The 27,568-nt window shown below is 36.4% G+C and overlaps 1 protein-coding gene across 2 annotated transcripts in view; it reads right to left on the bottom strand.

The window, feature by feature from the left end:
• ESRRG (estrogen related receptor gamma) overlaps positions 1–27,568 on the bottom strand; it is a 222,775-nt gene that overhangs the window by 192,053 nt on the left and 3,154 nt on the right. Inside the window, exon 2 of one of the 2 annotated variants that reach the window (XM_058533698.1) lies at positions 21,862–21,980. The exons of the other annotated variant lie outside the window; for it this stretch is intronic. Within the exon in view, the coding sequence (XP_058389681.1) occupies positions 21,862–21,866 (5 nt within the window). The 5' untranslated portion in view covers positions 21,867–21,980. The remainder of the gene's footprint in view (positions 1–21,861; positions 21,981–27,568) is intronic. 2 annotated transcript variants of the gene reach the window in all.

Raw genomic sequence — 27,568 nt, 5'->3', positions numbered from 1 at the left:
ATATATACATCACCTATAAAAACATCAACTGGTGTCATAAATGCATATGAGCAATTAAAGATTATAAAGATGATAAAAATATAAAACAACACCGTTAAGGTTTTCAATATTCATTAAGGAATATGCTAATTCTGATATCCCTAAGTTACATATAGCAATTTGTATTGTATAATTTTTAGAGTTTCTATGATAGTTGTAAATCAAAGAGAAATTTTTATTTTCTTCACACTCATAAGAATGGCTAAAATTCACAAGACGGACAACACCAAATGCTGGTAAGGATGTGGAAAAACTGGAACTCACATACATTGCTGGTGGGGTATAAAACAGTACACCCTTTTTGGAAAAAATAGTTTGGAAGTTTCTTATAAAGTTAAACAGACACTTATCAGATCACAACAATTCACTCCTAGATATTTACTAAGAATGAAAACATATCCACAAAAAAAAAAAACTGTACATGATGTGTATCATAGTTTTATTCATAATAGCCTTAAGCTGAAAACAAATCAATGTCTATCATTGATGAATAGATAAACAAATCGTGATATACATATAAGCAATGGAATCCTAGTCAACAACGAAAAAGAAATGAACTGTGATAAATGCAACATGGCTGGATATCAAAGACATCCTGGTGAGCAAAAACAAGGTGGGTACAAGTACATACTCTTAAGATTCTGTTGAGAAGTTCTAGAACAGACAAAACTAATCTGTAGGGACAGAAATCACCAGTGGTCGTCTGGAGCAAGGAGTGGGGATTGCCTAGGAGGGGGCATGAGGCACCTGGTGGATGTATGTGTTAAATGGATCACATTTGTCAAAACTCATTTAACCATGCATGGAAAACATGCGTTTTGTTGTATGTAAGTTTTATCTCATAAAATTGATCTAAAAAGAAACTCTGGAACAATAGGTTAATTAAACATAATAACTTTGTATTACTGGAAGTTTTCATTGATTCCTATGCCCTGTACCAGGTCTTAAATAATCAGGTCTAGAATATTCTTCAACACCTAGTTCTCCTTTTCATTTACACACAAGGACACAGTGGCTCAGGGAAGAGAGACAGATGACTTATTCAAGGACACCGAGAATTAGAGGGAGAACTGAGTCCAGATTCCAGGTTTCTCTTAGGCCAGATCATTTTCTAACTTATTAATGAGGCAAAGCATGAAATCAAAATTAGACCCATAGTGAATCATAGTCTACTGATCTGAGTGATAAATACCTTCCTTACTCTGTGTTTAAAAACTTATAAAATACTTGTCGCTGTAAACACAAAATAATTCCAAGCATTCATTTACATATTTTAGAAGTAAAGCAAGCTAACCTTACTTCGTTCCCCATCGTCTTCCCCCAAAACATGGCCCATGTTTAGCAGATAGGAAATATGTGAGTTGTAATGTGTCATTGTAAGTAATTCAAGGTGGGCTTCAAAATTTTTTTGGTTTGGTTTGGTTTGGGGTTTATAACAAGGAGATAGGTGTTATGGGAGATAAAGAAAAATTTAGGATTTAAGAAGTGGAAATAAGAAAAATGGGAGAGTCATCTGATTTTTAAAAATATGGTTTAGACATAAGTATAAACAAAGTAAAAAGTATTATGGGAAAAGGTATAATATGTAAAAACTGAGTAGGTAAAATTATACATTTCAGAAGAAATGTATAATTTCTAAGAAGTTGCCAGGAAAGAAAATTTGCAGAGTAACTTAAATAAATTTAAAAATGATTTCATCACCAATTTACCAGATGCTTCTCAAGTAGAAATAGCTGGATGATTTTCCTTACCAGGAAAGGAAATAAATCACAGAGCACATATCTCTCATTCTTTAACTTGCATACACACAAAGGTTACAGCATTTAGTAGTAACTAAGGAGAAATTACATCACTATACAGTGAATTCGCGTTTTCCTGAAAAGAGGATTCTGCAGAATAATAAAACTGGGTATATTCCTGAAGACAAATCTGGCCAAGTTTATGATCTATCTCTTTTAATGCCTGCACAGGTTGATAACCAAGCCCCTTAGCCAAGGAGTTGGGGTCTCACCATCACTGACCCAGCCGTCCTCTTCAACCCAATCTCTCTTCTCCCTACCTTGTACCTTAGAGATATGCAATGCTTAACAATTTGTAACTCCCAAAGGCCAACCAGCTTTCCCTTCTCTCTGCACTGCATCTCTTTCTCCCTTTGCCTCATCATCTGGCTAGCTCATAGCCATTAGCAAAAACTCAACTGAGTATCACGTCTCCAGGAAGTCTTTCCTGACACTCCTTCCTCTGATGTTCCCACAATTCCACGAGCCTCTTTCTACAATTGCACTTAACACCCCGTACCTGGGTTTTTGAGTGAATGAACAAAACATGAATTCACACACACACAAAAAGTGGTGGACTTTAGACGTTGGAGCACATATTTCCTAAATGAAAGTGTTGTTCATACAATCTCAAGAATCTGTGAGATAAAGCATTAAGCACAGAAGAGCTATTTTTATATCTCCTTAGTTCACAGTAAACCTGCTAAGAGATCTGATTTAAATCATAACAAAACAAATGCCAGGTGAACTAGTAAATGATTATAAGATTTTTAACTAGAAGCTGAACTTGAGTTCACCAACACTATCATTTACTAACGTGGACTCTGACATGTTATCTACAAACCTCAGTCGCTGAATACTTCCCATTAACAAATGGGAAGTATTTCTCATAGTGAGTTGTGGGAAGACTGAATAAAAGTTATTTGCAGAATTATTTGCATTGAATTCAGAAGGATATCAGTGACAAGAAGAAAGGAAACATTTTAGGATGAAGGAGGATGACTCAGATGTGGGAGAGCACAGGACAGGCTCAGAGAATAAAGGAGAGGGTGGTTGTAAAGAAAACCGTGGGAGATTTGGCATCTGCTATGGGTTCAGAAAGTAGGTTGGGGCCAGATCGTGGAAGGTCCGAATGCAAATTAGATGTCATTTTGTAGGCGATGGGAAGCTACTGAAGATTTCTAAGAAGAAAAGAGACATAACCCAATTTGTGTTTTCATTAAATACACTTTTGGCTGTAGCACTGCGCTTTTTATTTATTGATTCATTCATTCATCCTTACTATGTTTTAGGCATATAACCTGATAAAACAAACAGAGCAGATCTCTGAACTCACAGCATTTAAAGCCCAACCAGGAAGCTATTACATCCATCCAGGTAAACGATGAGGAAGACCTGAACTAAGATAGTGCAAAGAGAATGAAAAAAATGAGATAAATATTAAAAAGCATTATCAAAAGCGGTTTTTGCACCCCTAATGATCCATAAATAATATGAGTCAAGCTAAAATTTCTTCGACAGTATAATTTTTTGTAAAGTATAATATAAAACAAATGAACGCCTTGTGACAGACCTGTTCTTTATCTTGACTGTGGTGGTAGTCACAGGAATCTACATATACAATAATGTTACATAGAATGAAACACACACACACAAATGCATATAAAACTGGTGAGAGGGCCAGCCCAGTGGCGTAGCGGTTAAGTGTGTGCAGTGCGTGCACTCCACTTGGCAGCCCGGTACAGATCCAGGTTCAGATCCAGGGCATGCACCGACACACTGCTTCTCAAGCCATGCTGTGGCAGGTGTCCCACATATAAAGTAGAGGAAGATGGGCACGGATGTTAGCCCAGGACCAATCTTCCTCAGCAAATAAAAGAGGAGGATTGGCATCGGATGTTAGCTCAGGGCTGATCTTCCTCATCAAAGAAATAAGTAAATAAATAAATAAATAAATAAATACAACTGGTGAGATCCAAATAAAGTCTATGGATTATATCCATGTCAATTTCCTGGTTGTGACACTGTACTATAATTATGCAAGATGTCACCGCTGAAAGAAACTGGGTGAAGGGTATGGGTATTTTGCTGTATTATTTCATACAACTGCATGTGGGTCTACAATTATCTCAACATAAAAAGTTTTTTTAAAATTAACCTTTTCCTTGAAGACATGAGCTGCAGCCTATTCTACCTAATATGCTAAACACTTTGTACTATGCTGAACTCATATTAGCTACTTAATAAATTTGTCACTTAATAGATGTTTGTTGAATCAATAAATGAATGAACCGCAAGGCATTATGCCAGTTTAAGGCATCATTATTTTTTACTAATGTTGTTATAAACCTGATCACATGGGTTTCTATGTGTGGTTTATATCTGTCTATGACATTCCTTTAAATAACAAAACTCTGACTCCAGAAAACAGTTAGTCAAGGTCATGAAGATGATGGCATAGATGGTCCTCTATTCTGGCACTTCTAAGAGAGTAGGCTGAATTCTCAAGATGACGTTCTTAAGAAATATTGATACGATTTCATACGTCCAAAGAGGATATCTGGAATTTTTTTTTCTTTTTCTCTTTAATGGTGGGAAAAGAAGTTACAGTCCCACAGTGGTTCTTAAGACAACCTTGTGAGACAAGTTTTATCTCCGTTTTACAGGGGAGGAAACAGGACTGCGATAGAACCGGAACCTGAACTTGCATGTCTGAATTCTGTCTTCTGAACTGCAAAATGCTGCACCACAAAGATTTAATAACAACACTTTATAATAGCTAACTAAATATGTCAACTGTAGCCATAGCTGTACCTACTAACACTCTAATCTTCTAAAGATGTTATTTTTCAATGTTTGAATTTTCTTAAACAACTGGATACTCAGTAAGTGCCTTGATTTATCTGTGATGACTATTTGAACCCGTGATAACAAAAATGTGACCAAAATAAACCAAAAAGAAAAAGAGGAGATTAATCCTTAAATGACCAAGAACAAAGAATAATAAGGTTGAAAAGTCAAAATGACTGAGCAACTTATAAAATACTAGATTATTTATATCACAGAAAGAAGAAGGCTAAAGTATGATTATTATTTAATCGGTACAGGATTAGAGCCTTCCAGTAAGGAGAAACTGACTTATTTCACAGTATGGAAAAATGGAGCTAGATATTAGGTAGAACTTTCTGGCCAACCAGCTTCTGTCATTAATTAACTGAATCAATATGTATAATTAATAAAAAATAAATAACTCATTGTGCCTCAATCTGATCATTAAAATGGGGTTACTAATTAACGCCTATACTAGCTAATGCACAAGAATGTTAAGACTCAAAAGAGAAAATAGATATGAAAACTTAGAAAAGCTTAAAGTGTTATGCAAATCTAAGGTGTTACTATAGGGGCCAGCCCCGTTGCCTAGTGGTTAAGCTCGGCACCTCCACTTTGGCTGCCCAGTTCAGTTCCCAGGCTCGGACCTATACCACTCATCGGCAGCCATGCTGTGGCAGCGACTCATATACAAAATAGAGGAAGACTGGCAGTAGATGTTAGCTCAGGGTGAATCTTTGTCAGCAAAAAAAACAAAACAAAACAAAAAATAAAGTGTTACTATAAATTTGCAGGACAAAATCTCATTTTTAATCTTTGGAATAATCGAATCTGAAAGTAAATCTGCACCTAGTTTTGAAATGTAAGTCCATACTTACCCGGGGTTCTCACAAAAAAATTACTCATCTTTTGAGATTTCTTGTGATTTGTGTTTATTTAAATACTTTGATAAAGATTTCTGACTTTTAGTGATCTTTCACCAACTTACAATATCACACAAAATGATCTCCTTAACTTCTCAGTACCTGAGATTAAGAGGTTATACTAGTTGTTTACAGCAGAGCTTTAAATGAATCAATTCACAAATGTTTAGCGAATATCTGTTAAGTGCAAGGAATGGGGCTGGCTGTGAAAAATAATGAGATCTTTTTCCAAAGGAAAATGTGGTGAGTTTCAGAGAAGGTCAAAATATCCACGCTAAGAATTAAGGTGGTGTGGAAGTTATGCAAGAAACTAATAAGGTTTGAGTTCTCCACCTTATTAAAAATTTAATTATTATTAAATGTGGATAATTAATTTAACACGTTTGGGAAAAAAATGTAGCTAGAGACAACTTCTGACATTGCTTAACCACATTCGACCATCTTAGCAACTCACCACAAGGAGAACAAGACAAGATGGTGTGGATAAACCTATCTATTACCACTTCAGGAAAAAAAGGACTCCTACAACTAGCGGCATAGTCTTCATGACAGAACCGTGGAAAACTTCTCTGTGGAGTTACTCCAACAATGCACAGTATTAGTCACAATGGTTCTCAGCCTCAGCAGCTGCTGGATCACACTCTCAAAAACCTAATTCTCTGCCTCCTCTGTTTGCCCTAAGACAAAGCTCTTCTATGACAGTTAATCTGTCCATTTTCCAGACAGCAGGACAGGGCAAGAATATGTCTCGTTCTTATTCAAAGTCCAGGAGGAAATATTGAGAGGAAACAGGAAAACTGAAAAATTAGTGGAGTCCATCTCACGAAACACTTGACCAATGTTGCATAGTAGTTAACTAAATAGATATATAAGATTTCAGGCTGGCCCAGTGGTTAAGTTCATGTGCTCTGCTGTGGCAGCCTGGGGTTCACAGGTTCGGTTCCTGGGCGCGGACCTGCACACTGCTTATCAAGCCATGCTGTGGCGGCATCCCATATATAAAATAGAGGAGGATGGGCACGGATGTTAGGCCAGGGCCAATCTTCCCCAGCAAAAAGAGGAGGATTGGCAACAGATGTTAGCTCAGGGCTAATCTCATCAAAAAAAAAAAAAAAAAGATATAAGATTTCAAGTCTCCTCCTGGAGCATACATGCCCTCATGCAAACTCCATGCTCCTATCTAATCCTATTTGTTTACTGGAAAACCACCAAACTCACAGTAAGTGATGATCAACGTATAGGCATGAATTTTACAGACATGGAAACTAAGGTCCATAGTGAGAAATAAACTTGGGCAGGGGGGAGGAGGAGATCAGAAAAAGAAATGGGAAATGGAATAAGAAGTTTGGTTTCAACACTTCAGAATCCTCCGTGAGAGATGGAGTAATGGCCTCTCTCTCACGCCTAAGGAACCATAGATTCTGTGACTCAGGGAACTGAGGCTTAGAAAGAATGAATCTCTTGAGAAATGGTCACTCCTGTCCTAGGCTTCCCCAACATGTCCATATTTCTCCCCACTCTCCAAAATTCAGCTGACAGATTAGCAGGCTCAGATAATAACGCTGACTGATGCTGGGAACTTTATTCATTCATCCATCTTTCTATCCACGGAACCTCATGAAACTGAGGGCTGCATGCTGAGGTCATAGCCAGCACATAAGTAAGGTCATCCACTTATTCACCTGCATCGCTGTATCAAATATGCTGTCAAATTTAAACCAGACGGTCTACTAAAATATCTGTCGCAAGAAAACAAATAATGATAGTCAAACGATGGCATGTGATTGGTTGACTATATACTGAGTACAGGGGGTTGTTACCCTAGTAGTTTTATTAAATATGAAAGCAAAAGATTTATGTTATGGGTGATAAGGGCAAGAATGCTGTAAAAGTGAGAAAATATGGCAACAGTACGCTGTACATCACCAATAGGATAATTATTTATCTAAAAAGTTGGCCTTCTTAGACTTCCAACATGCAGTGTATGAAATTCATATATTCAAAGGAGACATCATAATAACCTGCCGGCTGGTGGTGATGGATATGTTTTTAATCCAAATGACCACAATCTTCAGTCTGCCTGTCATGGAGGGCCGGGAAAAAATGGAATTTTCCTTTCATAACTCTTGATGTTGAAAGAGGAAAAACCCGGAAGCAAGATAAGTGGCTCATTCCAATGGACAAATGGACACGTTGCTGAGAAAGAGAGTGTGAATAAAAGTCATTGTTCCTTAACTAATGCCATTTTCACTTGTTACACTAAAAAAAATGGAGCAGGGAATGATTTCTGCCTCCTTCATGTCTGGAAAGCACAAGTTCCAACTGCAACAAAAGCTGGAAAAATCTTCAACGCCGCGTGAATTCATTTACAAATTACCTCTTGCTGGAAAAAGTTGGGGAAGCGCTGGTATAATATTTATCTATTAACTAAAACTTATTGTACAAACACAGCAAGAAGAGTTGACGCTGAAGAGCTTTATTGACTAGAGAGCCTCGCCTATGGATTTCCTCCTTTGAGGTTTAAAGGAATTCCTATTTCTCATTTACAGTCTATCAGAAAAGGTATATGACCTGTATTTTTTAATTTATATAAATCCACTCAGTCAATCAGCCTGGGCTGAAATTTAATGGATGTATCAGTCATCGTTGGTCCAGGGAGAGAGAATGAAGCACCAACATCTACCACGCCACCTCTGCTTCTCCCATTACATTCTCTCCCTTTTATGTAACCTCACCAGCTCAGATGCCTCCCTTAACTGCAAGCTAGGAGTCTTTCAAAGCTGTTGTTTTTAAGGGGAGAAATTCAAGTAAAAAGAAACTGATGGAAATATAGGAAGACCCTTTGGCTATTTTAGTTTTCAAAAGTCTTCATTTTCCCATCTACGTTATGGCAATTTTATTACGTATTCAGCAAATTTACAGTCACAAGATGTTCCCCTGACAAATTAATCACTTTCCAAGCATTTTATCATATAAATAAAATATCACCACAGGAGAGTAAAATCAGCTCGACCAGTTAATTTAACTCTTCCTTCAGGAAACTCGCTTGAAATAGAGGCAGGACCACCTCTCAGACACAAACACAACACACACACACACACACACACACACAGGCACTCACACACTTGTGCACTCAGAGTCTGAAAAATCTGAGCTGGGCACTCATACTGCTAGTAACAAGGATTATAGGGACTCTTAACTTCAGAAGCCAGATTGCAGTGTTTATTTTATTATTCCAATTCCAACTGGATTGGAATAAAAGAGAGGTGTATCTATGCTGTTTAAAAAATAGGAGACAGGCCAGCCGGGTGGTGTGGTAGTTGGGTTTGCACTCCACTTCAGTGGCCCGGGGTTCACAGGTTTGGATCCCAGGTGTGGACCTATGCACCACCCATCAAGCCATGCTGTGGCAGGCGTCCCACATATAAAGTAGAGGAAGATGGGCACGGATGTTAGCCCAGGGCCAATCTTCCTCAGCAAAAAGAGGAGGATTGGCAACAAATGTTGGCTCAGGACTAATCTTCCTCACCAAAAAAAAAAAAAATAGGAGAAACTGAACACAGGAGAATCTCTTCAAAGATCTTTAACGGCACAGTAATTTGGTAGAATCTCTATTTTCTCCTTCATAGTTTTATTTCTACATTGCCTCTAATAATTAAATATTATATTTTTATAGTCCTAGTCTTACCTGAACATTCTAGGCAGGGAAAAAACCTGCAAGTGGCTAGGTTTCTGTCTTTACTTGGCTTCCCCCTTTGCTAATTTCAGAAAGTGAATCCAGCAATTATAAGTAGTGGGAGACTGATAAGGACTCACACACGCACGAGAAATAGGTTCAATTCAAGCTTCCCTGACTAATCCTTATTATGACTCATTTTGACTTCAGAATTTGTCGGTTGAGGTAAGAAGCTAATTTGGTTTTGAGTAGTGAAATCTCAGTTTTGTACTTTTCTTCTAGTGCTACTAACAACCCCTTTATTAAGAGCAAAGTAGGAGGGGGCATGAAATATTTATTGAGTGCCTGCTGTCACCAAGCATTTTTTGCATGTGATTTTATTAGATCGTTAAACTTAACATACTTTAAGTAACAGCATAAAGTTCTCAGGCTTCCAAACCCAGAGTCTATACCATAGTATCTTACATCCCAAAATACAATGCATTATTTTTAACTCCTGCATCCAATAGGATCCTCAAGCTCTGACCCTAAGATTCACAGGAGGGTATTCTGCTAGATCTTGACCAGAAAGGGTAGCAGAAAGGCCCTGGCAGATTTCTCTTAACTGCTTCATCCCTCTGTGTGCACAGGTGCTGCTCCTGTTTGCACTCAACAGCAGAACCATCTCTTCTCTTGCTATGGGTTCTTTCCCACGACTTACAATCAAGTTGTTTTTTGTGTGTGTGTGTGTGAGGAAGACTAGCCCTGAGCTAACATCTGCTGCCAATCCTCCTCTTTTTGCTGAGGAAGATTGGCCCTGGGCTAACATTCGTGCCCATCTTCCTCTACTTTATATGTGGGACGCCTGCCACAGCACAGCTTGATAAGCGGTGCATAGGTCCGCGCCTGGGATCCGAACCTGCGAACCCCAGTCTGCCAAAGTGGAGCTCGAGAACTTAATCACTATGCCTCCGGGCCGGCCCCACAATCAGGCTTTAAAGTATATATTTTAAGAAATCTGGCATCATGCCTGGCCCAGTTGTGACAACTCAAAACAAAAGATGACCAGGCCATGCTGACTGTCTTCAGTGTTTAAGTAAATACCATTCTATTTATTAGCCTTGCTTTGGGGAAACCCCAAATGGTCACCTTACCTCCCCACTTACAAGCCCATAAATACCCATGATTTATAATATATTACATCCTTCTTCTTTGTTATGAATGGGGTAATGAAGTTCTTTATGGGAGGCTATTAAGAAGTAACATGGATGCTACTATTTGCTACTTATCCCATATAATTAATATCACCATAACCGCTATTAGAGAGCAGTATTTAAAGCAGTTAGTCTTCCATAAATAAAGCTGATTTGACTAAACTGTCAATGGCAAATATTAAGAAGGACCACTAAGAGGAGATTTGTTTTTGAAATACATAATGTGTTACACAAAGGCTTTTACTAACATTTATTTAATTTATTTTTTGGTTCTAATTAAATAATTAGACTTACCAATTGACTACATAAAGTCAGCATTCTTAAAAAGCAAATAGTAACACTAATTAATTTCCTTCTGGGTATTTCCTTGACAAATTATGAAGTTTCTCTTTTAAAATTCCTGACAAATATTTGGGCACAGAACTTCCTTTAAAAGTTGATGTTCATGTCATTAAATAACACCTTCAATGAAAACAACCACCAAATAAAAATAAAATCAACTTGCAGATTATGAATTTTCTGGTCTTATGAAAGAGAATGAAGGAAGAAATCTGAAAAATGCTAAAAAGAGAAGTTTACAGCAAGTACAATGTGACCATACATGTTCATCTACTTAGTTTCCACTGTCATTTTATAGAAATAAACACACTCTAAACTCTTCCTGTCAAAACAAATATATTTTTTATCATGAGTTTAAGATAAACTAAGTAATTATATACTCCAGGCAAAGTTGACACAAGCACATGATTTGATGAAATCATACATATGTGAATTATTCAAAGATAATATAAAGCCGGCCCTGTCCAGATTAGATCAGAGATGTTCCAACACCCTAACACTGGAATACAAAAGGCGATAAAGCAATGCTCAGGAGGACTCTTGCTCGTAAGTCTTAAATAAAAATAAAATTTAAAAAGTGAGCACATTAAATAGTGGTGAATACAAGTGATTATTTAAGGCAATATGTAAAAAGCTTAAGGGTTCTCGTATAGATATATTTAAAACTTTTTCTAAAACATTTCATTACTTTGTATATGAAATGTATGGAGCCTCAAAATATCTATACATGTTCCCTGAAGTTGCCAATTAAACAGAATCAACTCTTGTTCTTGTAGTTAACCACCACCACTAACATGCACATGTTACTTCTAATTAATTCATGTCTCTCTCAACTTCCTCCTTCTTGGCCTGTCAAGAGCAAACAGTTTCAAAGAGGAATAGACTGTTTTCCAGGAAAAGATAACTTAAGAAGAGTGAGTAAAGGTCCTTGTTACCAATTCTGGGAAAATATAATCCTTTTTTTTTTTTTTTGGCTTTATTTTTATAATGGCATGTTTTCAAAGCTGGGGGTGGGGGTTCTATTGTTTACTGTGGGGAGAGAGGGAGCTGGGATGTCACAAGAGGAAATGTGGGGGCCAAAGAAGAAAGATTGGGTGAGGGGGTGAACTAGGTGTTGCCTCTTGAATTTTATTTAATGTCCTTAAATTTTACAGAGTTGCTTGGCTTAAGACAAATATCTCATTTTATTTGGCGCTGGAAAATGGTTTCAAATGCAGATAAAAAGGAATCATCTCAAATACTTTTGGGAAGAGGTTGGTTATAAATAAATTTCCTTAAAATAAAAAAGGATTTTATTTGAACAAATATGAAGTGGGTTACCAGCTATATTTTGCTTTAGCAATCTGATTCATTTTCATGCATATTTTGCTCCAGACAGATGTTGCTTATTTAAGTGAAGGCTAGCACTTTACTGACTCAAAAAAGCAGATCCATTAAATTTACTTTGCAACTGAATTGAGTCAAGTGGGATGGAGTAAATGAACCCTAAAGAATCTAGTCTATTCTAGAACACAAAACACCATACGCCTTTCTATATATATAGAACCAGGGGAAATATTCACCAACATGTTCTCTTTTTCATGGCTCTATCACAGGCTTGTCAGTTAAAACATAAACAGGCTAGCTATATAACACTATCCATATATCTGTATTACTCTATACAGTAAAAACAAGAAGCGTACATAATCATAAATTAATTTAAATGAAGCCCCCCTCCCCAATCCCAAATTATATTACCCTCTAAATGATTCTTAGGAAAGAAAAATAGGAACAGTTTGTTTCAAGTCTAGATACTACCAATTCCATTCACAGTTCTAAACCTTCATTTACAATTTAGAATCATTTCTATACAAATGAGATCTTCCTAGACGTCAATGACAAAGATAGCCTTGTAAACCTAGCTTGTTAAATACAAAACGATACCAATAAGTCTTTTAAAACCATTTTGTTTAAACTTTCCTTATTTCAATAAAGAGTCTATTTCAGTATAAATGACTTATTTGACTCCAGTTAATTTAAGTGAAGTATTAAGTAATACTTTAAGTATTTTGTTTCCATGTTAATCAGGTAATTCCTAGAGTGTTTGTGCCTGTCTACGTGGTTTATTTAGATCCAAAACGCACAAAGTCATACACAGATTTCTATGATTGAAAGTTTTCATTTCATACTTGGTATACATTAATGTGTATGCTGAATTCAGTAACAGCGTTTTGTACACAGTAGCTAACTAAAATATTTTTGACAGGCTACATATACAAATAAAATGAACATAGAAACGTTTCCCATGTTTTTCTATCCAGTAGGAAAAAAAAAGGACACAACATGTATAAATCACAATTCACTAAAAAGTCAAATATGTCGTCCCTACACACACACAAAAATCATCTGTTTCAGAGAGGGCACACAGTTGTTTTATTTCTGCTCAATCAATGCCTAAAAATATTACATTTCATCAGTTTCACTTATGGTGAAAGTCCCCAAGGTTCTCTACCTGAAGCTGGCCATATTTTAAGGGCAAAACAGGCTGAGCGCTATCTAAATCTAGATAAAACTCATTGGTTTGTAATCTGCACAATGATCTATACATCTAAATCTATATGCAAATCGAATGCTTTCATGCGTTCCAGCATTCCAAAGCTCCCAGGGCTACGGGAGCATCAGGTTCCCTCAGCCTCTCCTCTTCTCCCTCTATTTATTTATACTAGCTACCTAAATAATTCACACTGCCTGCTTTTCAGCCTGCATGTTCCTCGGAAGAGGCCTACAATGAGCTATTGCAGTCACCAGATGGACTCACGATGCAGCAGGTGGGGCAGGTGGTAAGGCGCCCTGTCTGATGCTGCTTGCTCCGGCACGGACTGCCTTTTCCTTCCAGGTACATTATCATCATCCGAACCCTGAGTGGTGTGTAGTTTGGGGGTGGGGTGGAAGTGGGGCACACTGGCAAATCCTTTACGTGCAATACTAGAGGAATCATAAATTACCAGCCGCCCTCTTCCTCCCTGCCTTCCCCCCCACCCCCCACCTCCCCACCTCGAGATGTTTTCCACTGCTGCTTTGTTAGTGAGTTTTTTAAGACTATGGTGAAGGTGTCGTAATGCATTTTGGCACTCTGAATAAAGAAGGACGCAACTATTTTAAAATTCCACCTCAGCTTAATAAAAAGCGAAGAAAAGAGGATTCAAGGGGACGGATGCCGGAAGAGTCAGGAAGACCACAAGGAAAAAAACATATTTTCATAAATATTTTGCAAAAACACAAACGAAGTGAAAACACAGGTAAGATGCCTCAGCTCATGTCTGCAATGCTCTTATATAAAGGTAAGCTGCCCTCTGCATATTATCAAGTAGAGGAGAGAAAAACTGTACTTTTACAGCTTTTGGGTGCTGCAGAAAATATTAGCTGTGCCCAAGTTGAGACAGTTCTTTGTCTCATATTTCTAGTGTCATTTCCAAGAAGTGTGGCATTTCTCTTCCAAAGTTTGTAATTCTATAGTACTGTAACACAAAACAAATTGCACTGCATATTACTTGAAATTGAAAATTTGCAACACCATGATGCCAAACTATCATGAGGCAATCACTCAGTAACATGTAGTGTAAATTTTAATTGAGCATAAACACTTGACAAAAATTCTCCCGAGATATTTCTGGCATATTCCGATTGGCAATGGTACCATGATACCATGATTTTAATCCTTCTATCAACTTAACTGATGCCAATATAAATCTTATTACCCAACTTCACTAATCATCTCATTATAAACACTTAAAAAGGCAAAAGACAATAATTTTAATGACTTGAAGCAAACCAATCTGTATCTTCAAAAAACACAAATAAACACTTGAATAAAATGCAGCCACTGACTAGATGCTGCAGAGAGACAAAACTGCTTTGAATTCCGTCTTTGAGTCCTCGGGCAAATTGAAATCCCAGGCTTTTGGGAACTCTGTTGACCAGTTTTGCAGGAATGCTGGACAAAGACAGTAACTGGGAGATTATCACAAGATTAAGGACAAGGTTTCCTTATAAAAACTACCTTTCAATAGTCGTTTACTTCGATTAGAATGAATTTAGTAATTCAGGCCTTTCCCTCCAAGTCAAACCACATAAACCTTCTAGAGTTCAAATAAATTCTGTTTGCTTTCCCTACAATCTGGGAAATATTTCTTTTTTGGGGGGGAATATTTCTTCTGACATGATCTTTTTAAAGTATTTTTTCCCCTTTCATTTTCAGTCTAAAAACAAACATATACACACATATACAAGTAAATTAGAGCATTTTGAGATGTAAAGACAACTTTGGTGATCAAATCTTCAAAGGCTTCACAAGGAAGCAGTGTCGGGCCAGCTTTTTAGCTGGAGGAGCACAGGCTAGACCAGACTTGAGCGCTCCAAGACCTCCAACCACACTCTCTCAATATTCAGGATCTAAATGTACAATTCCTAATTGTGTTCCTGATGTTAACGTCATATCAGCTCTAAAAAGCCAAAATCGGAAAAACAGCATGGAAGCTTCAATTTGCTCAAGTTTTTTGTGAAACTCTTGCTACCTAAATTCCTGAAATCATTTCCTGAAGACTGATCCAAACTTAAACTGGAGACTTAGGTATAAAAAGTCCTATTTTTAAGTGCTTTTTATGCACTCAAGATCATTTTATATTTTTATCATTTATTTCAGGGTCGTAGTGCCCAGGACAGTGCCTGCACACAGTCAAATATTTTTGAATGAATGATCAAGAAAATGCAGTTTAATGCACTAAATTGATTACTTTAATGAATTTAAAAATTGCAAAGGAATGCATGTAATCTTTTTTGCAACATGGGAAGTTACCATAAGCAATCAATTTGACGCCAGAGAGTTGGTTATAAAATATACACTTCAAAAATCAATTTTAAACTGATATCTTCTAAACTTGATTTCATTAACTATCATTAAGCTATTTGTCCACAATCTAATTAATGTACATAACTGAAGGTACTTAATAATACTAAACAGAAGGAAATGGACATTTCTTAGAAACACATGATAAGGTAAACAGTAATAAATTAACATTTAAAGATAGTAACGGTGGAATCAAAATAGTACTTTTAGAATTTATATATTTCATAATGATTTGAATATTCCTGGTGTATTCGGTGCGAGTTAAGACTGCCACAATTAAACTGGCAGACAATATTACTTCTCAAATAAAAGTAGTAGCAAAGGCTTAAATAAAAAATATTTCCATTTTAAAAATAAAAAACAGTAAGTATAAGCAAAGGGTGAAGGAATGAGTAAGTAATTACCATTTAAGCCCCAGACATAGAAGATAATAAAGATAATATATAAGATGCTGCTGAAAGTGATAGATAATTAAAATTTTAATTTTTGACATTTCAAAATTATTCTTTTAGTATAGTCTATATGATATCCTCAAACAGATCCATTTTATATAAATGTCTATATTTGAACATATTTTTGGAGCATCAGAAATCAGTGTAATGCCATTATATACACATGCAAAACAAATCTACATTTGCTTTGTGTGTGTTTAAAGAAGAGTTAGTTTATGTTTGTGTCTGTATTTGTGTGTATATATGTGTTTGTGTATGTGTGTCTATGTATATATATATATGTATATATATATACGTATAAAATACAATTTCTCTAGCTGATTGAATTGTTACTTCCTTATTTCACACCACTTTCTGGATGTGACCAAGTCTTAAAGTTTCAAAATACAAGTTAGTATAAACCTAATAAAGAAAACACAGATATCCAAATTTTGATCTGATATATAGTGTATCCTAGAATTAGTATAATTCAAAGAGAAACGTATTTTTAAATGCCATCTTTCCTAAACAAAATATTGATAAAGTGGTGCATATGCTGTAAATTCAATGCCATGCCCAAATTGTTAAACTCATGCAATTTCCTATATTAACTATGATTTTTTTTTTTTGCTGGCTTTCTTGTTCCTATGTAGTTAGTGCTGATTGAAAAAAAAATTGGGAGGGGAGGTTATAATCTCTAATGAAATTACTTATTTTGCTTATTTGTGGTTTATCTACCTAGGTAAAAATATAAATTGTCACATAATTAAATACAAAATATAACAGAATGCACTAACCAATAATATTTTCTAGATGTGGGAAATACAGCACACTGAATGGCTATCAACTTTTAATTTGTAAGTAAAGACAGTACCTTTGCAATATTCACCTGTAATCCTGGTTCAAGATCTACCCAGACTACTTTTGTTCTGTTTTGCTTCCCCTCTGAAAGTCTGAGAAGAATTTTCTACGTAAGTTTTGAGTTTACAGTTCAAAGAAAAGAGGGAGGAGTCCACAATCCCTTGCATGCCTTCCCGGCCCCTAAACAGAGCTATTTGCATAGTCCATTGAACACTGTTTAGGAAACAGGGGTGTGCGGCACCAGAGTGGCTTCTATCTCCCAGTCCTGCCGTCCTTTTAAAAGCAAGGCAGGGGTTCTGTTTTTAGTACACACTTTGGTTCAGTGTTAATCCTGTTTCGTGTTGTTCACACCTGCTGCTGATTAGCAGCCTGCTGATGGGCTGGGGCTCACGCCGCTCAGAGAAATCCCACGAACTGAGATGCTGGACAAAACCTACTGGACAGGGCTGGAAACAAAGCTCGAGCAGGGTCCGGAATACGGGAGAAGCAGACCCCGCAAAATCTTTCTCTCGTTTGCAGCTCAGGCTCCGATGTCCCAAGTTGGCCACCCCACAATAAATGCAACCAATTGATCCTTTTTGAAAGAAACACGGAACCCCATTGGCTTATTTATACTCTCCAGCTTTTTATGGCTGTTGGTAAAATTAATGCCAATACAGTAAAAAAAAAAAAAAATGTTCTAATCAGGTGTACATGCCAGCCTCTCCTCTTTGTCCTTACCAAAAGAATCTGTACCTGAAACAAACCCAATTATTAATTTAAAATACCCTATTGGTAATCTCTCTATTCATAGAATTTTACATTCAAAATGAACAGAGATACAGAATATATATTCTGCCATCAGTGGCCACTGTATGACCAGGACAGTGACTGGTATGCTAAGACCGCCCCCCAGCCTGCACTGCGTGTGCCTAATAGCAAACATCAAAAGGAATGACTTCTTTTTTGATCTTAGTACCAGCGATAAATCAAATTCAGTGCCACACACAGGGGGATGCACTACTAAGGGAAGGGAAAACTCCAAGACTGACAGTGGGACCAGTCGGGGGCACTCACTCAATCAAGTTCCAGTAAACGACGCCCACTTTCCTCTCTGAAACAAGATGTAGGCTGTTGTGCGCTCACCCCGACTGAGAAAAACTTACCCAGTCCTGACGTGACCCTATGTCAAGATGGTCTACGTGCTGACATCGCCAGCGGTGGCGATGGCACCGGAGGCCCTCCCTCCTTCCTGAAGACAGACAGAGACAATTTCCTTCCTATCTGGGAGCCCGATTCTGCCCGCAGGTGGGCGCAGAAAGCTTCTATTGGCCAGCACAGCACAGCTCTACTATGAGCTGCACATCTGGGGGGGTCAAACAGAGGCTCTGGGACCATTTTATTATGTCTCCCGTAGCACCTTTCCTCCCTGCAATAGCCAATAAAGCATCTTGGGCTCCACTGCCAGCTCGGGGGGTTCTGCATCTGTCTAACCCACAATGGTGCCCAGATTTAATGGAGCACAGTTTTAATACTTCTCTGGGGGGAGCACAAAAAGCGCTAACTAGCATATTAAAGTTCTGTTAACGAATGAATGTGAGGATGAAATATTTGAGGGGTCAGCATCTTTTTCCCAATTTGCTTTTCAACTATTTACCCTTCACAATGTGCTCTTTTTGGAGCCTACTCTTTTTGCTTGTGCCATACTCTTCCTCAGCAGATGAAAAATTTACATGGATGCTCAGAAGGAGCTTAGCTACAGAACAACAGGTGAGAAGCCAGATAAACGCACACTTTTTCAGAGAGTTTAACACTGCATGCTTGCGAATTCTCTAATGGTGCTAAAGACAAAAAACAGTTGTTAAAAAATGATAGTATAATACACTTGCATAATCATAGACAGCATCCTTCTGTCTCCCACAACCTGACACAGCCCATCACAAAACAAAAAACACAGTTGTCGCTTTCAATTTGTTTACGGACTATGAACAGTATAGGAATAAATTCAATTATTATGCTGAATCACATGAAATTGCTGATATTTGACCATTTTTTGACCTATAAAAATGGCAATTTCAGGTGCTTCAGCCCAGTCTAATTAAAATCCTATTAACTCACTTTCATGCAAAAAAGCCTGAAGTTTTTTTGGGGAATTTCACGATTCCAAACTTGACTTTTCTACTGATTTTCCCTCGGAAAGCCACATCTAGTTTTTTTTTTTTTTCTTTTTTTTTTTCTCATTACTATCAAAATGAGAGAATTTATGGTGCCGGCCCCGTGGCGTACTGGTTAAGTTCCAGCGCTCTGCTTTGGCAGCCTGGGGTTCGCGGGTTCAGATCCCAGGTGCCGACTCACGCACCGCTTATCAAGCCATGCTGTGACAGGTGTCCCACATATAAAGTAGAGGAAGATGGGCACGGACGTTAGCCCAGGGCCAATCTTCCTCAGCAACAAGAGGAGGATTGGCAACAGATGTTAGCTCAAGGCTGATCTTCTTCACCAAAAAAATAAATAAATAAAACAAGAGAGAGAATTTAGCTAAGTATATTTAAGACTTGAACCTATTAAGATTTTGGATACACAGGCCATAGGAGTCAAAACTTCATTGGAAGTCAAGTTTTGCACGTAAGAACATTCACATATTCAATGGATTTTACTATAATACTATAATGCTCACCTTTTGAGAAGCAACTTGGCAATCCCGTATAACATAAGAGCAAATGCTTCCTTCTGAGTGCCAAGACTGCACAACGACGGAATATGATGGAAAATCTTATCCTTGAGGTCCTTCCCTAAAGGACTTGAAACATGGATGATTTTTTTTTCCCGACTGACTTTGTAAGTTTGCTCAGGACAGAAAGATTTCAGTGTCTCCGCAGCACTAGCGGCTTTCAGATCAAATGATATTTAGTGTTTTGCATGTAATATTGGTGACGTGATGAATACTCGCAGATAAGAAGGGAAAAAAGAATCAGTAGCTTGATCAAGGTGTTCTACCTGCCGCTGCCTTCCAGCGCTGCTCTTGAGCATGCCTGCCTCTGAAGGAAGTGAAGACCACCTCATTTTGATTATAGTGCTTTCCTGAGGCAGGAATTTTTATTTCAGTTTGAATCTTAAAGCATTCCATTTCCAGTGATGCATTTTTATGTTTACAATTGACATCTCCGTAAAAGAATGAAACCTTTGAGCAACAGCTCAAAAGCATGAAGGTTGCCTGCAGTAAGTACTTAAATTATTTTACACCTAAATGGAGCCCAGTTGTTTTTAGTTAAAATTTAATAAACCTTAAACTGATGACCGTTCTTCCACAGGAAGGCCCAGAGTTGCAAAAACGAACTTTCCAATGAAATATATTTTAAGGAACTAGTGCTGTACAAAGAGCTATTTAAAGCTGAATGCTTTGTCAATTTATCAGCTTGTGAACATTCTGTTCCTGATCCCCACTCCTGCTGAATGTATAGAACAGTGGTGCCTCGCTTAATCGAATACTATTGATTCGAGTGTGTCACAGTGATCTCATTGAGAGTAATCAATAGTAATCCAAAATCAATCAATCTGGTCTTGCACTATCATTTATCAAATCTGAATACGCCAAATTATTTGTAAGCATCAAGTTACACAGCAGAGAAAATGGTAGAGCTGAGAAAGTTAATGGTTTATATTGAAGAGCAAAACCAATATCTCTTTTGTTTCAGAGGAGGTGCTTGAAAATGGACTATTATTTGGACAGATACATTTATCTTCTCATTACAGTACCCTAAATTTATAATTAATCTCATTGCATTCCTGAGGAAAAAAATAAGATTTCGTGTATAAGAATTTGCTGGTTCAGCACAAGTGATATAAACTTACAGATGCCCCAACTTATTTAACAGCACCCCAGCATTTTACAAATCTGATAGGCTAAGTTTCAAATGTTTGTCACCCATTTGCTAGAAAACAAGGAGGCTTCACTGACATAGGACATAACTGCATCTTCTTACATCAGAAATGATGTTTAATAGAATTGAAGTGCAAAAAGGAATACTTGATTTCTCCAGAGAATGTACAACATAGATGCACCTGCTTATCACAGAAGCTGCTGTTGATGCTGAAGTTTCCTTTATCAACATAGTCACCTGTAATTTAGTCAAGGTAATAAATCCTGCTATTCATTACAGCACACTCAAAAGCACTCCGACTATTTAACTTGAATGAAAAAAGGCACAGAGTGTCTAAAACATTTACTTTTGCTAATGCAAAAGTGTTGGCATTTTACTTCATTCCCGATAAGCTGGTGCCAGCAGAAGTGATTATTCTTTTCTTATTCCAAGCTATCAGCATTTCGAAAAGCTCTCTCAATCTTATCAGGTGTATGAACAGCACAGTTACTGAAAACAGTTTGTACTGCTCCTCTCTCTTTCTGCCAAGCTATCTGATAAACCCCCGACTAACTAACTGTATTTACACACAATCAAACATAAGTTGGATCTTCCACACGCTGTAGCCAGATTCCAGTTTGCCATTGGTTTCTCTGCTGTGACATTAACTTAACAAAAATGTCAGCAGCCACTACCCCAAACCAACAACAACCAAGAAAACACTATAAAAGCACTCAACTAGAATGCACAACAAACAGAAACAAAAGGAAAACAAATATGAAAAGTTAAGGCAATCTCTTTGGAAATCACGGGGGGAATAAAATGTACTGTGTATGCAAAGAGGGATAAATATCATGCACTTACCTTTTACCAAAGTAAATGATCCTTTAGCAAAACAGACGAATAGAAACAAATTTTAAAAGAAAATACGGCTGGGATTGAAGAGGTTCAGGAAAGTTTTTTAGAATTGAGCAGGCATTTCCCACATTTCAGGTTATTGCAATGTGGAGGCAGAGAGGTTCTTTAACATAAGCAAAGTAAGACAATAGACAATATCACCGAACTTACCCCATAAACTGAAGACAAGATAGAAAGCAAGGCTGTCACATATGGTGACCACATTCTCAGGATAGATTTTCCAATCATTAAAACCCTCATAAATGCTCTAGACATTAAAGTTTTGTTCACTATAAGGAAATAAAAAAATAAAAAAAATACAATTTGAGTGTTTAACCTCATTATTTTTCTCATTCTTCAGACTTAACCAACTGAATAGTTCCATATAAAGGTATGAAAAAAGAAGCATCATCCAGACTAACATAAGTAGATGATCTGCTCTCTATTTCTGTCTATTAAAAAATTCTTAAACCAGTTCATGGTTCATACAAATTGAGAGACACACCTAATCATTCATGGGTAGTTCTTTGGAGCATGCAAGACAACAATGACATTTCTAGAACAGAAGAGAAATCTGAAATTTACTTGAACAACTGAATAACAAATTGTTGACCCTAGGAAAGAATCTCTGCTTGGGCTTCTGTGCATGAATTGTCCATTTGTTCCTCACCTCCCTTTGCTGAATGGCTAGGAGAGAACAAAAAAATGCGGCCACCTGCTCCCACCTGAGCCCAACTCCTGATTCTGTCTAGACTCCAAGAACAGAATGAGCCTTCCCTTAGATGTGTAGAGCAATAAGATGAATTAGCCAAGTGTGTAGTTCAGTACAATTCAGCTGATGGTTGCTTTTCCATCTGTGACACTATGATCCCATGACTGATGAGGCAGGTCTCAGTTAAGTCTGGATAAAAGGGATGCTTCTGTCATTTTATAGGACCCAGCACCAACTGTATACAGTCACTTTCTGATAGGAAAAAAACACGATTCTCATCCCTTTCTTTGGTCATGAACAGTTGGTTACAGGTACATTCCTCCTCAAAATATCTGATCTATTTTAATAGCTCAATGGCTGTGAATAAAGCATTGTCAGAGTATTCTTTCATTCATGGAAAAATAAATACAATTGAACATGGCCATCTTACATTTTTGGAGAAGTTAAAGTACTTCAATAATTTGGAATTACGGAAGGCAAAGGGCAATCAATTAAACAACCTCATATTTGAATTTTTTCTCTTAAATAAGTAACTTAGTCTCCATAATTTTTCACATTACCACTATTTTTGCTAACTCTAGGTATAATTTTAGACATTCTTTTCAAAGCAAAATAAATTCTTATAAATATAAAATGTAACTACATATTAACTGCCTTACAAGTATACCTTTTAAAATATTTTAACTCACATTGGGAGTACTAAAAGGAAAGGAAATGTATTTATTTAATGAATCCTTTGTTTAAATTCTCAAAAGCCATTACAAGTGAGTCAAATCTTCCTAGAGTAGATGGAAAAGGAATTATCATGTACAAAGATACCATTCTGATCATGGAGGGAAAAAAAAGAATTTAGTGTGCTTCTGCCTATTTTCTCTGTACAAATTCTTAATTCACTTTTTAATTTTTATTTATTTATTTTTTAAAATCTCATTTTTTGCACATTGAATAAGCCATACAAAAAGAAACCCACGATTTTTTTTCTTTCTCAGAAAACATATGTAAAGTGCAACAAAACAGAGACGTTCCTTGTTAAAAATGGATTGATAACACTCCTTCTGGTTCTCCACTTCTTAAAGTCTTTATTTACTTCACACTAAGAACAACTGAGGTTCATCCCTTCAGAGACTTTTTAAAAAATAAATCCCATTGTTACTTCCAAGGTAGAAGAAAGATTTGAACAAATTTAAGTTATACTCTTATTATTATTATTATTATTTTGCAAAACCCATTATTATCTATGCTCTCTGTATTCCTACAGAGTTTTAAAGAGAAGTAAGCAAGCAAGATGGTTTTCATTACACTTCTACTAGCCATCAATCTCTGATACAATAGGAGAATTCATTGGTAGCTTCCCTTTTATTTAGTACCATCCTAACCAACTGTTTGTGGAGAAGGTGTATGATGAAGGAAAGTTAAATTGACATGTCTGTAATATGCCTGACAGCCCTCAGTATGCCCAATATTAATTTGTTTTCTTTGGCTGGGTAAGTGCTGCCAAATCATATTACATATAATGTGTACTTCCAATCAAAATGATGAAAAGTATATATGCAATTTTGTTTCACTCAAAGCAATACGAGAAGGTACAGGAATGTTTATGACAAAGAATTTCCTTTTATAATTAAAACATAAATTTACTTTTAAGTTCTTTTTTTAATAATGTAATCTAATCTTAGGTAGGTTCTCCATGAGTTTAACACTTTTAATAAGTAATAGATTTTAAATGCCAAAAGCCCGTGTTTTTGTTGACTATATTGTATGAAAGAATTCCATATAGCCATAGGCTGCATTTCTAATGGCTAATATTGCATGTTATATATCTATATTCAAATGTACATAGAGACTTATGCCAGTATACTGAAATGGACTTTAATTGACCAGTGAGCAGCCAATTTATTTAAAATTGTACCTTTTCTTTATTGCTTTGTCTTAGGGAGTTATCTTCCAAATATATATGCGTTGCCATAAATTAAAATGGCATAACATTTGAAGAAATCAAAACATAATAAGCAAGTTTACTCCAAACATTTAAAAATGTTTTTTTTAATTACAAGGGGGATGTATGTATGTTCACACATACACACACACAACACACACAGAATCTAGATCTTCTCAATTCAATGGTTTTGTATAATTGATTAGAAAATACATTGGGAAAAGATTGATAAATATTGTCCAAATCAGAGAAAAAGAAACATCTGGCACTTCCATAAAAAAAAAAGAAAAAAGCAGAGAAGAAAGATGTGTTTGCTAAAACTCTGAATGGAAATTATTTTCATTAGCTGACTTTTCTAAACCTTAAAAAGTATGAGTCTAAAATGAACTTAAAACAAGATGCCAGATCAATCCTTCAAAAGGCAGAAGGCTGTCACTTATCACCCTCAGATAATATAGGAGGTAACTTTGATCTGATGGATTGCCATAGAGAAACAGCAGGATTTTTTTTTTTAATGCAGAAACATTAAATTTGTTAAAGTGTTATACAAACAAATAAAGGTAGAAAATGAATTCAGGAATTTGAACAAGAATTAGAATAGAAAGAGCATTTGGATAAATCTTTTCTCAAAACACTCATTCAAATTTCCTAAGCAAAATCACAGACCTCTAAACTTACCTCTTGGAATAAAATTCAAAAATTCTGAAATCTCTGATGTACTTTATACAAATAGAATACTTATTAATTTTTTATATTTGCTTTTAGCAAAAAAACCCCAAGCAAATGACATATTTATGTAGTGCAGATAAATGAAATTCACATTTTTTTGCATTTATTTGAAAGCTATCACGTTTACATTAAGATATACTTGTCAGGCCCATTTGTATAAGAAAAGAATATAGCCAAGAGCTAATCCAAAACTGTTTCTTGGATATGGGCCCAAACCATTAAATTATGCATTTAATATTAGTAGCTTATTTCCTACTTTACAAATTATTTATGATTACTAGATATTAAATTTAGCAATGATAATTAAAATTTTATACAATCAGAAACAAATTTACTTATTAGGTTACCTGTTACCTGTCTTTTATATAGTAGTTAAACAAATTCAGTTTAAAATTGGACCTGGGAAATACTAATTCCAGGTTAAAATCATGCCTGGCAAATTTAATTGGCAACTGACTGATTAGAATAATACTTGAGATCTACTTTATTATATAAATGTACATGAACATGCTTAGCAGCATAACTATAGTCTACATATATACCTTTTCCCATATATATACATATTTCATATGCATACCATACATGCACACAAATACACACACGTGTATGGTGGATTCTATTGACTGCTTTGGATTTTAAAGTGCCATATGTGTATTTATTTATTCATAATGGTACAGACCATGTATATCCATATACACATGGCTATGAGAATAATAATCAACAGCAAAACATACCAAATGTAATAAGAAGAATGTCCAGAGGCAGAGCTGCGTGGTGTCATCCTCGCACTATCAAATACACACATAAGTATGATTGGAGAAAGAGAACCTAAATATTTCACTGTCACAGAATGTAGAGAACCGCAATTCATTTCTATCTCATGTGCTTTAGGACAATGACAATTTAATACAAGGCCAGTGGATGTAAAAGAGATAAAAACTGAACAAACTAGGCCAGTGTAATCAAAGATTTTCTCCAGAGAGCTGGCGAGGGCCGGAGCTCATATGCACTTATAACAGATCAACACTGCATTGTTTCTCTCGTCCATGAATTTGCTATGAAGCAAAATTCAGAGCAACGCTTACCGGCTGCAATGACTTGAAAGTTCTATTGCGATACCTCGAATCAAATTCTGTCCTCATATTTCTAAATGCTTGATACGTGATTCTCAAAAGTTTATTGGATATTAATTGGTTTGATAGAAATCACTGCTATTCATTGCCACTTGTATGACAAACTATCAACCAAAAGCACAGGTTTTAATTTCTTTTATGAAATAATAGAAGCAAAACCTTCAGTGCTGAACAGCACTTTAGAAGTAAAACAAAGGAATATTTTGTTTGGTCACTAGGCTAAAACAAATGTTGAGGAATTTTTCACAAGTCATACGGACTTGAGATTGGGCATTATGCCTACCCTCCAAAAGAACGGTCTCTCCTTTGTCTGTAGTTCTCGCAGGAGTGCAGTAATGTGAAAGTATTGTTAAATAGACTCATAGAGAAGTTACCTGCCCTCTTTGATGAATAGCACCATGTATCTAAAATTAATTGCAAAAGTATGGCCCTGCTAATGAGATGGACCTTATCTTTTTTCAGCACAGGAAGCACAAGTATTTTTCTGCTGGCTCAATATTTTACAAAAATGCCTAAAGTATTATTAACTAAGTAAAAATCTGATTAAAAGACCTCAAAGACACAAATTATCATAAATTCTAAGATGTGGAAAATTTGGAGTTAAAACTGATGCCCTGCATTATTTTCTTTTTACGCCTTCATTTCTCTTCTCTTTTACTTTGAAAAGAACAACAAAAAAATCTTTTCTCTGGCCTCTATTAGCATTTTGTAAAGCTTAGTTACAATACCATTCTTTATAAGATGGCCAATATATATTACAGGTCAGATAAATCAAAGAAATGTATCAAAGGCCGTCGATTTAGAATTAAAAAAAAAAAAGCACAGTGATACCTTATTGGGGGGAAAACACTGGAAAAATGATCATCCATGCAAGAGAATTAATGGATATCCACAAGGGCTTTGCTAATAACATGGGTTAATTACCGCTGCAACACACTAGGCTCAGTAAATAAAGCAGCAGTGCTATAAACACATTAAGGTGAGAAACCATCACTATAAGGACCAGCCAACACCATCACCCTTGCCTCTGCCCAGGAATTGGAAAGCTGTTTTCCACCCCTTTCTGTAAAAGGAGGATTTCTAAACTTACCACCAATTGTGTAGAGGGTTATACATAAATACATTGACACAAAGGGCTGGTGAAACATGGGGTGCCATCATCTACTCACCACTCCCATTCAACATTTATTCCATTAACTCAGGAACACTTTTTTGTTTACTCCAATGAGAAAATCACATGTTACATAATACATACTGTCTGGCTATTTTGACCATATAGCGTTTGGGATATGTACAGTGATTATTTAATTTTTAGAAAAATAGCATTAATCTGTATGCTTTAGTGATGTGATGGGCAAGGTTACAAGA

This window comes from Diceros bicornis, chromosome 38, assembly GCF_020826845.1.
Source record: "Diceros bicornis minor isolate mBicDic1 chromosome 38, mDicBic1.mat.cur, whole genome shotgun sequence".
NCBI lineage: Eukaryota > Metazoa > Chordata > Mammalia > Perissodactyla > Rhinocerotidae > Diceros > Diceros bicornis.
This window is presented reverse-complemented; position numbering and strand designations above follow the sequence as displayed.